The following is a 12,294-nucleotide window of genomic DNA, read 5'->3' as shown; positions in this document are numbered from 1 at the left end:
ATTTATAACACAGCAAAAGTTATGTTAAAGCCTTTTTAAGAGACGTGAAGTTCAGCGTGTGTGTTGACACGTGGGTACAACGCGCAGCATATGACACATCGTGGCGCCTCATGTTTTCTTGTGTGTTGGTCTTAGTAATTCTCTAGGAGAAATGTATGATCACATATGTTAAATCTTATCATTATTTGTTAGGGATTAGACTTTTTATTATGTTTTAAATTTTTAAGCACTATGGCATTAGTCCCAATTTTCAAACCTTCTGAAACTGTAGATAGACAGTCTTGAATATTGTGATGTAACTTGAATGCAGCCTGTTATGTCATAGCTGTGTTTTTGCATTATGTTTTTCTGCAGGCTCCAGTCCTCCACTCTTCTCAGCCCGTTTTTTCCTGGTGGTGGTAGAATTAACAGGGACAGGGAGATCATTGCTCCACATGTGGCATCTCTGTCTCAATGCTCTATCTGTCAGTATGGGTGAGTACAGTTCCCAGTTTGTATTATGTCAGTATTGCATAGTTTTGTTCATTCTTTTCCTGGGATTCAAAAGACATCACAACAATGTATAGGCCAAAAATATTTCATAAAGATGGGAGTTAGCTAAAATTGATATTGTTAAAATGTGGGGTTTTGTTATAATATAGTGAGATCTTGGGTCTCGTCACTATCAGGGTCAACTATTATGAATTTACATTTTGGATATTTGATGGGAAAGTATAATGTAATCTGTAGGAAAAACTGCCTTTTGCACTCCATTATAGAATCTGGAAAAAAAAAGTTGAAATCTGTGCAAACATATTTCAGTCTCTTCAGTCAGTTCTTTTGGATGTGTTGAGAGAAATGAGAACTTGGAACAAACTTGGAACAAAATCCTATTAAATCCTTATTAAAACATAAATCACAAAGCTTATTGCAATGCTTGGATATTTTTTCCCAAATTGTTCAGCCCTAATTCTATTCTTTGTGTCTTTACAGAGGAGACAAATGCAGAGAAGGACCCGTCTAAATCTTCCTTCACCAACAACTCCCAGTTTAATTTTGATTCAGTGTGTCCTCCAGTGACAGTGAAGAGTAAATCGTGCACCTCAAACCTGCAGAGCGCCTGTCGCCTCAGCCTCAGCTCCCAGAGGGTCTACAGCCAAGAGCTTCCCCTACCTGTGGGAGTGGAGACCATCAGTGTGAGGCCGGCAGCAGGTACGATATACTAGAGCTGGGTATCATTAAGAAGTTGCCAATACGATACAAATCTCGATACAGTGCACTTTCAGTTTGATACATTTCAAATCGATTTGATACGGTTCAAAACAAAATTATGGCAAAATCATGACTGTGATACTAAAATCTTTGATAAACCACTTCTTGTGCAAAATGAATATGAAACACACCCATTGTAATCATCAAAACAGTGACTATATTCAAATGTGTAGCATAAACAAGTTTCCTCCCTCTGAACAAGCAACAAAACTGTAGCACTGTAACAAAATAATTGAGTAAAATGTACCAAATAATACTCTTGGCGATATATCAATACAGCAGCTCACAATATCAATACTATATCATCACATTAAATGATATTTCTGCACACCTTACAATATACACTAAACATGAGTGTATTCTTGGTGGTCAAAGATGAGAATATCCCTAAATAGCAACTAAACTGAAAAGAGTATGGTCATATAGGGATACCCCATAGATCCCCATATGGCAATATAATAGAAGTTTATATGAAAAGTTTTCTGAATAGTTATTTCCTCTTGTGTTTTGGAACATAATTGATTCAGGAATAACTTGCTTTTTGAACTCAGCAGATTCAGCCTTTATTGCAGGAGCCAGCAGCAACAAATGTTCTTGGCAATTTATATAAAAGTATCACAATATGCAAAATTGCCTAGAAGAACAATATAGTACCGTGTTGATATTTAGTACAGGGCGACTTGGAATACAGATAGGCAATGCCAGTGATTATAAAATATGAAATAAAATCCTATATCCGCTCTGCCTTTTTCAATTTGATTATTATGTATTTATGTGCTTCCCCCAGGTCACCTCAGTGCATCCTGTTCACTGCCTGCGGGTGGTGTGCCTTACCTCCTTGCCACGTCCTGCTCTGATGGGACAGTTCGATTCTGGAGGTGCAGTGTTACGCCCTCTGATACCCCCGGGGCAGAGGAGCAGCAATACCAGTGGGAGGAGTGGCCTCTGCAAGTAGAACAAGATCTTCCAAACAACAGCGCAGTCACTTTACCGGGGTCTCCCATTGAGGTCAGCTGCTGCCACACAGGGCGGATAGCTGTGGCGTACAAACACAAGACAAACTCTCCTCTAAACTCGGCTCCTCTTCACAGTTTAAACACGTTTTTGACTCCACCCTCTCTAATGTCCTCCCCGCATCCTCACGTCAACAGTACGCACTTAGTTCCAAATCTTACCATCAAGCACAGTCTAAATGCCCCTCCCAGCCCACACGTTACCAACAACAAAATTCCCAGTGTCCATATTGGCATCTTCCAGTGTGAGTCCACAGGAGGCGCTCAGTGGATCCTAGAACAGACCATAGTCCTGGACAATGTGGACCCCTTAACTCCCAATGACATTAACAACATCACACCTGAAAATCTCCCAAATTGCACCATGGATTATACTATACCTGCTGAGAATTGTAATGGATGGTCTGGTAAAAGTTTGGTTCATATGGACTGGGTTTCACAGGAAAATGGATCGCATGTTCTTACAGTTGGTATAGGAACAAAGATTTTTATGTATGGACTTTTGGCTGGTAAACCTCCCGAGCTAGGTCTCTCATCTTATGGCAGCAAAGACCACTGTTTATCTCAACTGGTACTACTTCGAACTGTGAATCTTGTATCTTCTGTTGAGGGCACACTACCTATCCCTGTCTCTCTATCCTGGGTTCGAGATGGGATCCTAGTTTTGGGAATGGACTGTGAAATGCATGTTTACTCCCAATGGCAACCGCCTAAACCACCGCAACCTTCAGTGTTAACTATACCAGACACAGACATCAGCAGCAGCATCTCCTCCATCTCCTCTGCTGTCCGGCAATTTACAGAGGAGTCAACTACAGCTACAACTCCCTTCGCCCCATCTTCAGTTTTCACAAAAAAGCAGTCTATGAGATCAATGATGAGTTTAGCGCAGAAACTCAGTGGGAAAAAGACTGCCTATGATCTGCCTGTTGAAATGGAGGACTCAGGACTCTTTGAAGCTGCTCACAACCTCTTCCCCACTCTGCCCCAGTACCACCCATTTCAGTTACTGGAACTTATGGATTTAGGGAAGGTGAGTTATCAAGGCAGTAGTTTTGAATGTTCTTATCTTCTTATTTTGTTTGTGCAGCCCTTTTACTTAATGCTGCACAGTTTTAAGACAAAAAATAAAATAAAATTGCGATTATTCCGACAAGGATTGCAATTGTGATATATATGTTTCAAAAGTAGCATTCTGTTCAGAGTGCTAATACAATAATACAGTGAATTTCAGAATTATACGTATAATGTTTTTCTATAAAACAAATTATTTTCTGTTCTTTGTAGAGGCTATTCTATTGTCTAAATAATTGCAGCCTTTGCAACTTGATATTTGTACCAACTCTAATTGTGTTTTTGTTTGATTGCAGTATATTATGCAGCCCTATTTTTAGTTTAAATTAGTCTTTATTTGAAGGGACGATGTACAGAGACATTAAGATAATAAAAACAGATGTTCTGCACCAGATTAGAGCTAAACAGCTAGTTTCCATCTGCAGTCCCTGATTTACAGAAATAAATTGTACAATGCTATTATCTTCAGTCAAGAATACGATAGATAAAAACTAAAATAATTTAAAATAAAATAAAATTGAAATAATGAATTACTCAACACTAAGTACAATTTACACTGTCCACACATGATATCACACATGTATAATACAACCACAAATCTCAGCAATAAGCATTTTAGATTTACAAAACCAATCATGATTTGACTTCATCTTTATAAAATACATCTTAACTTGTCATTTCTACGTTTCATTATTACATCAGTCCATAGTTTTAAAAAATACAATATACTAGTGTTACATACTGTACATTTAAAAGTGTGTGGTATTGCACCTTGTTATCAGTGCTGGCAAGGTTTAGTTATTCCACCAACACTTTTAAAGTTCCACAGAAAAAGTTGTATTGATTCTTTGCAGCTGGTGTCATCAATATTCCCTGGGGTGTGATGCTAACTGTAGGTATGCACTGTCTGAGCCTTTGTTAGATTTTAATCTGAGGTTTATTAATCTAACCGTAAAAACTGGTTTAGCTGGAACTACAGGTGAGCTGATTTGTGCCTCTCAGTATTTTTCAGTTAGTGACTCTCACCTTTTTGTTCAATCAAACAGCTAAACAAGATCATGAACACTCTTATTGATCACAGGCTCCTGAAAATGTGTTGTTTAAATCAATTTTGTATTTTTTGTAGAATTTTTAGCCTCTAAATAGTATGTGCATTGAGCCTCCATGGTAATTGCTGAACATTCCACTGATACACATACATGTAGAACACCCCCAGCATGATGTCACTGCAAAGTATAAACTATTTGTTTGGATTTTTAGTTCAGTTGGGAGATAGTTACGCTCGTTTATTGCATTATTGGAAAAGCTGTTTCTGTTTGTGCAAATTAAGTTTTAATACCGTATTTTTTGTTTCTAGGTCCACCGTGCCAAAGCCATTCTCTCACATCTGGTGAAGTGCATTGCAGGAGAGGTTGTGTCACTGAAGGACAGAGACACACATCCAGAGAAACGTGTGCGCTCTCGGACCATCAGTGCAGGAGGCAGCACAGCCAGAGACTTGAAGATCTTTAGTCAAAGTGAGAAGTCGTCTCCAGACTACACCGAGATCAGTTCTGTGCCTCCTCTGCCTCTGTATGCTCTACTGGCAGCTGATGAGGACACTGCCCAGAAACCGGGTGTGTATGAGGATCAACCTGCACTAAATTATAACAGCGTGTATACTGTTTTGATTAATACCTATTGGTACCTTTTTTAAAATCCCATCAGAATGTTCAAAATTCTGAAATGGAGGCAAATGGAGCCAAAGTGAAGCTGACATAATATATTTTCAATAATTAACCAATGAGCAGATCTAAATGCTAATGAGCGTATGACATTGTAACAAAAAATAAATAATAATGTTGAATTTCCAAGGTACACATTAGTTAATTTACTTCTGTGAAGAACGATGGAAACATAAAATGTTCTAACCTCAAAATTGTATTTGAGCTTCATAAAGTATAGTAAGTAAAGTATAATTTATGATTAAATATGTAAACTGTAAAGGGATCAACTTGTCAAATAAAACCTAAAAATCTGGGATTTTTGCTCTGGTAAAATGGTTAAGGTCTTTCAAAATCTATTTTTAGGTTAACAAATAGAGTAACACTACTGTACACTATTGCAAATGTTTTTTAACTGGGCTCTGATATCACTCACATGTTTTGGAGTGGTTTATTTGCCAAATCTCCCTTGATATTTCATATTTTGTGATATTCTGATGTTTATCCCAGTTTCCCCTTTGAGATCATATTATGTTGCTCTTCACTTTTGCCTCCAGCTGCTTTAAGGAATTTAGAATGTTTTTGTTTACACATTTTTAAAGGGTCTGTACTAGAGCTGCATACAAATCTGGACATGATCTAGTTCTTTCAAAGCTCTTAATTAACATAACAACAAGTGGTGCCAAGAGTGTATTGGTGTGTGTTTGTGTGTGTGTGCGTGTGTGTATATGAGCAGTGTAAAGAGGACAGAGCGATTAATAGCTTGCCGAGCCAACCCTTTGCCAGTAAAAGCTTGTGGTTTGGAGCAGAGTACAGACAATAACACAGAAAAATAGTCAAATTTGTTCCTCTAAATTTCACTGAAAAAAGTTTGTGTTGTTTATGCTTTTGTGTTCAGAGAATTCACATTGAAGCCAGTTTTAATTGAGCAAAATAAAATAAAATCCATCATCATTATGAGGTAAAAGATAAATCAAAATAGAAGTGGAATGTGGTGATGGAAGTCTTTATACTACGTAATTGTATGCAAAAAGCACACAGGAATCAGAATACATCAGAGGTATCATTTGAAAATGGTCCTAATGAAATGTGAATGAAATGTGTGTTTTGTTTTGCCTCGTGTAGATAAAGTTGGCAGTGTGAGTGGAGACAGTGGGCACGGGTCCAGCCACACAGACGCTTACGACGAGCTGTTTCACACCCCCACCTTAGGAGAGCTGGACACTCTGGAGAATGACCAAGAGGAAACTGGGAACAAGGTCTGATTTGATTTTGGAGTGTATAGTGTTTAATTATATGGCCATACCTGCTTGTTAATGCCTGATCTCGTCAGGGTGGGGCCTGGTTAGTACTTGCCTGGGAGACCACTGGGAATAGTACACGGTGGGGTAACAGTGGCTCTACTGCATTGTGTTGTTGTGTCCTTAGGCAAGACACTTCACCCACATTGCCTAGTATGAATGTGATGTTTGAATGAGTGGATGGAGGTGTTGATGGTGCATATTGGCATCCTCACTTTTGCCCCTGGGCATCTGCGGTTACAAAGTAGATTCCCGCCATAAAGTATGTAAATGTAATGTGCACAGTATATCAGTATTACAAACAGAAAAGGCCAGTTATGCTCAAAAACAATGGGTAATAAAAGTGTGTATTTATTTGCAAAAGTCTGTCATCAATAGCATAACACAGTGAGCTCTATTGCTACTTCATTCTAACATTTTAACATTGAACATTTGAGTGAAATCTAAAAAGTGTTCCGTTCCAGGTGATAGACCTGTCCCAGTACAGTCCAACCTACTTTGGACCAGAACATGCTCAGATTCTGTCCAGCCACCTCCTCCACTCCAGTTTACCCGGACTCACTCGAATGGAGCAGATGTCCCTCATGGCTTTGGCTGACACCATAGCAACCACCAGCACTGACCTGAAGGACTGTCAGGACAAGAATAAAGGTACCACAGTAACAAGAATACTATATATAATACTATGCTACTCCAATAATACTACTTATTTAGTTTTAAATCAATAAATAAGCAAAGTCATGTTTGTCCAGGAGGGGAGACGCTGGATGAGTGTGGACTGAAGTTCTTATTGGCCGTCAGACTTCATACATTCCTGTCTACCTCTCTTCCACCTGCATACAGACTACAGCTGCGACGACAAGGTAAAAAAAAAAAAAAAAACACTTTAAAGGGTATGCTTTGGTAGAAAATTTGAGTGAGAGATTTTGAGTCTTATTTTTAGGAATTCCCTGAAACTATAACATGATGTTTTTGAAATACAAAGTCTATAGACAATATACTTGTCAATATATATATTCAAAAGCAGCAATTATTATAATTTCTTGCATCAGCCATGTAAAGACTGATGTTGTGACCTTGTTTTTTTCCTGGCTGTTCAGTTCAAGACTTTTATTAACTTTTATTCTGCTGTTGTCCTGGTTTAGTCCTGATCTGTGCTCCAGGATTGATGAATTCAGTCCCAGTTTTGATGCAATATTTATGTTAATGCACCCCTATAGGAAAGTAGCTTTTTTCCTGATATCTAAATTTCTACAAGCACTTTGACGGTAGAGACAGGGAAAATACTATTTGTATTGTCTGTTGTCATTCTATAGGGTATTGACGGTCTTTTTCCCCCTGTCAGGCCTGTCCACCTGCCATTACGCGTGGGCCTTTCACTCAGACGCTGAGGAGGAGCTGCTGAACATGCTGCCTGCTCTACAAAAGGATGAGCCTACCTGGCCTGAGCTCAGGTCCATGGGGGTGGGCTGGTGGCTGCGCAGTACCAACAAGCTCCGCAGGTGTATCGAGAAGGTCTGTACCTCTGATTGATACTAAATATCCTTTATTACACAAAATTGTTTTTGTGAGCTTTTAGCCTTCTTATAATGTTGTGACCTTCTCAAAAAACATACCTGGAGTTCTCAGACAGTGAAGATGATCAAGCTTGTAACATAAAAACTTATAGAATACAAAGTAAAAAAAAGTCCTTTAATAATTATATGGAACAAGCCTACGCATTTCGACACAGGTAGTGGCTTTATCAGGACATAGCATGCCCTGATATGCACTGACGAAGCCTTGTGCTTGAGGAGCACCTGTTCTGGACTTTGAACTAAGATACTATCCCCTGAAGCTCTCACTTCTTCCATGTTTTTATACCTGGAGTTGTGTTTTGTTTCATTCCCATGTCTGAGAAATCCTTTATGGTAAATGGTCACATTTTTATATAGCACTTTTTATAGTGTATTAAATTATCAATAGTATTGTAAATGCTGTTTTAAAATTTGAATATCTGGTAAATCTAAAAAAAAAATAGCTAAAACAACTCATTAAAAAGATTAAAATGGAACGAACTAAATAAATTTCTATTTGAAAATACTGCTATTTTCAACATTTTTGTGATTTCATATTTTCACCTAAACCTCAACGAATACATTTACTCCTTTTAGCACATTTCTGTTGGATCACCAAAATTGTTTATCGTGATAACTATAAGAAAGAGAATAATTATTTTGTCATTACAACCCACATCTGTGCACTATGCTTCCTCAAATTGTAAAACACTGAACATCCATTACAAAAGATTGCTGGTAATTGGGTTAAAATATACTCAATTTCATTTTTCAATTATGTTTTTTTTTTTTTTTCAGGTTGCCAAGTCCACTTTTCAGAAAAACAATGATCCACTGGATGCAGCTATTTTCTATCTTGCCATGAAAAAGAAGGCAGTCGTCTGGGGCTTATACAGGTACCAAAAACTCAATATTAACTTGAATTTTGCAGAAATATGTGGCTTTCACTTACAAATTGTGTCCTGTCAGGGTACTGAAAACTGAACTACTATCCTATTTCCCTGCAGATCTCAAAAGAATCTCAAAATGACAGAATTTTTCAGCCACAATTTCACAGAGGACCGGTGGAGAAAGGCTGCTCTAAAGAATGCCTTTTCATTACTGGGGAAGCAGCGGTTCCAACACTCTGCTGCCTTCTTCCTTCTTGCTGGATCTCTCAAAGACGCTGTGGAGGCAAGTATAGAGCAATGCTTCTCAAACTTTTCACACCAAGTACCACCCTCAAGATACTATTTGGCTTTCTGAGTACCACCGGACTTTATCAGGACTAAATAATCATACTCTAAAATGACTAAACTATAGATAAGTTAGTTCTAAATAATGATAAACCTTAAATGTGCAGTGCACAGTTTTTCTGGTGGAGTCTCACTGCTTGTCGCCATGGAGCTTTGTCTGTAATGTTCCATGGTATGACATTAAACATATCCATCTGGCGTTTATTCATTATGGGTGTTTCTATTGCTCAAAAACATAATAATTCCTTCTGTGAATAGGGACAACTCTCCACAGATCTGAACTGTAATGTAGCATAGGGCTGTAACCTGCTTGTCTCTCCTGTGTTTGGTTTAATCTATACTGTGGAACGTTCTAGACAAAGCAACAACATTTCCATGGAGACAAACAGGTCGTGGACCCTCCATTAGAAATGCGGCACATTGCACTTTTTTAAGAAAAATAAAAACAAATATATTTGTCTCTAAATAAAACAAATATTGAAACATACCACAGTTTGACAAATGGTGGTATAGAGAAAATAAGTAAATTTTTGGTGCGTTTCTATTTTATTCTCTTGTCAATAGAACGCTTTACTCTGCTACCTAATTCATGTACTGTATATTTGTTAAAGTTGAAGAAATAATGGTAAAACAAAAACAAAAAATTCCTGGATCATATTGACAGCCTTTACCATATTTGTTTTGTTCACTTGGCAGAATGCATGTTAAAAGCTGTATCTGATTGGCATACAATGACACTGTGCTTTCATTTTTAGGAATTAATTAAGTATTTATAATGGCAGTGGGGAACAGACAGACATTTGGCATGTTAAAATGAATCTTTTAATTTGTTAATTGATAATGACCACTATTCAGGGGAGTATATTAGTATGAGAACAAAAAATTAAAAGAAATGTATAAATATAATACGATTTTAGAAGCAATTAGTTTCAACTCAATTCCCTCATAAAATAAAATGCTCTTTATCTGCCTGTAGCTATTCACATACTTTGTTACACTCTATTAAACAATGTAAGTGAATGTGGTATTGAAGATCATTGTTGTTTGACCATTCTATCAGTAATTGTAAAATCATAATGTTTCTCCTCACAATAATCATAACACTAAAATTCTATACTGTGATGCTTTCTATACCAACATACAAACATACATAGCATTTTACAGACCATATTGGCTTTTAAAATACATTTATAACCTATAAACGATGCCACATTTTGAAAAAGGGAGATTGCACATTATTATTCTGCCCTTTGAAGGACATTATGAGGTCATCTTGTTGATTTAACCTTTGATGCTCTCAGCTTCTATCTGTCCATATTGCCTCTGGTGCACTTCTATTAGGCTTCTATTGTTTTAACCATGTGAGTAAACTGGACCTTCCTTTAGGCCATTTATGGAAATTAGCCTCAGCACAGTGACTTTGTTTTCTCCCTGTGGCTTAAATGTAGCTTCATTCAGATGCATCTCACATTGTATAGCCTGCAAAGAACAACTAAAGCAATGTTATTTAATGTGATTTATTGGGTGTTCTGTGTGTTCTTTCACTGGCCAAAAGGAAAACTAACAAAATGATTTTTCTTTCAGGTTTGTGTCGAGAAATTGCAAGATTTACAACTGGCTCTGGTGATCTCCAGACTGTATGAATCTGAGTTTGAGACGGCGTCCACCTACAAGAAGATCTTACAGAGGCATGTTCTAGGGCAAGACAAACAGGTTTGTGCAGATTTATATTTAAACAAAAACATAATTTGCATTTGATTGTGTAAGAATATATTGTTTTAGCCTGATTCATCTGCTGGTTTCACTTCGTGGAAACCGTCTGACCTTGCAGCATTATGATTTGTTCACTCGACAGTAGGCGGGTAGTTTTTTTTTATTTAAACAATCACTGTTCTTTCTTCGTGACATATGTAATGTGCCAAATCCCGTAGGAAGGAGGACAGTAATGTCTTTCCCATTGATAAAGTTCACCAAACATTCTCTTTGTTGCGGCTTTAAATCCTCGATCTCGGGAAACATTGCCAACACAAAATGTATGACTTTGTCTACATCCATCTCAACATTTTACTGTTGTGCTGTACCACAAAAGGGACCCAGACAGGCGCTTGAGTTTGACGTCATGGCTTCACAGCTCTTTGCTCATTGACCGGTGTGCTGTCTACAGCTTCCGGGGTCTAGTGTATTCTGATTCCTGACATAGTCACTGGAGAAAAATTAAATTGAGCGGAGGCACTAGGTACCACATGTGATATATGTATGTGTATAATATTTTGATTTGATTGGAATATGCGGAGTACCAGAAGATTATTTACAACAATTAGTCCTACTATTTCTCTCTGTGTGTCTTGTCTCTCCCTGAAGGTGGAATTCTTGATACAGGGACCAGGAAGGAAGCTTTATTAAGTTTGTTGATAAGTTTGTTTGAGGAGACAGTGGGTTGTAAAGCAATAGAGCTGTTCTGAGAAATGTTAGTGGTTCTGCCCTTTTGTTTGTTGGTGTGGCAGGATGTCTCTCTCCATTGTTCAGTTTGTTGGATTGCTATAGAGATAAAACACCACAATGCATTTTGGGAAGGGTTCAGGCAGAATCACTGCAGTTGTAACAAATATTTTAAATACAAAAGCAGGGACTAAGCATTTGTTTAATAGCACCCTCTATTTACCAATTCAATTTTGCTAGCTTTTACCGTCTGCTTTACCTTCTGCTGCTGGGACTGTTCCTATACAGGTTTTATTTCCGCCATCAATAAGCCTAATTAAAATGGTGGAACGGTGTGTAAAATGTACTAAAAGTAACAATAAGTTCCTAGATCCAACCTATGCCAGAAAATTATTTTTAATTCAGTGAAAAAACTGAAAAAATAAATAAAATTGTGTATCAGTGCATCAAGAGAATGATCTACAATTGTTTTGCTAGGATGAGATGAAAAGATATTTAAAAAGAGATAGTGAATGACTTGGCTGTCAATTCTGTAATTCTGTAATTTTCATCAGGACAATGTTAATATATTGTTTTTGTTTTTTAAGTTAGTTGCTATTAGTTTTTTTTAAATGGCCCGTATTACACTATTTTCTGATATGTTTTCTCATTATAAACATGCCTAAAGTTGTGTTTTGTTTCATTCACCCTTGTTTAACTCACAAACCCTGCATATTTTGTGT

General features: G+C 37.4%; 1 protein-coding gene across 1 annotated transcript in view; it reads left to right on the top strand.

Moving 5' to 3' along the window:
• LOC110167054 (dmX-like protein 1) overlaps positions 1-12,294 on the top strand; it is a 55,218-nt gene that overhangs the window by 1,006 nt on the left and 41,918 nt on the right. The window contains exons 2-12 of the mRNA XM_055161950.1: positions 326-474; positions 973-1,191; positions 2,039-3,297; positions 4,696-4,954; positions 6,167-6,300; positions 6,807-6,993; positions 7,095-7,205; positions 7,688-7,857; positions 8,697-8,794; positions 8,906-9,071; positions 10,718-10,846. Coding sequence (XP_055017925.1) covers positions 326-474; positions 973-1,191; positions 2,039-3,297; positions 4,696-4,954; positions 6,167-6,300; positions 6,807-6,993; positions 7,095-7,205; positions 7,688-7,857; positions 8,697-8,794; positions 8,906-9,071; positions 10,718-10,846 — 2,881 coding nt within the window. The remainder of the gene's footprint in view (positions 1-325; positions 475-972; positions 1,192-2,038; positions 3,298-4,695; positions 4,955-6,166; positions 6,301-6,806; positions 6,994-7,094; positions 7,206-7,687; positions 7,858-8,696; positions 8,795-8,905; positions 9,072-10,717; positions 10,847-12,294) is intronic.

This window comes from Boleophthalmus pectinirostris, unplaced genomic scaffold, assembly GCF_026225935.1.
Source record: "Boleophthalmus pectinirostris isolate CB_2022bp ecotype Guang Dong unplaced genomic scaffold, ASM2622593v1 HiC_scaffold_4, whole genome shotgun sequence".
Classification (NCBI taxonomy): domain Eukaryota; kingdom Metazoa; phylum Chordata; class Actinopteri; order Gobiiformes; family Gobiidae; genus Boleophthalmus; species Boleophthalmus pectinirostris.
The sequence above is the reverse complement of the archived record's forward strand: the minus strand, read 5'-3'. Positions and strand labels throughout refer to the sequence as shown.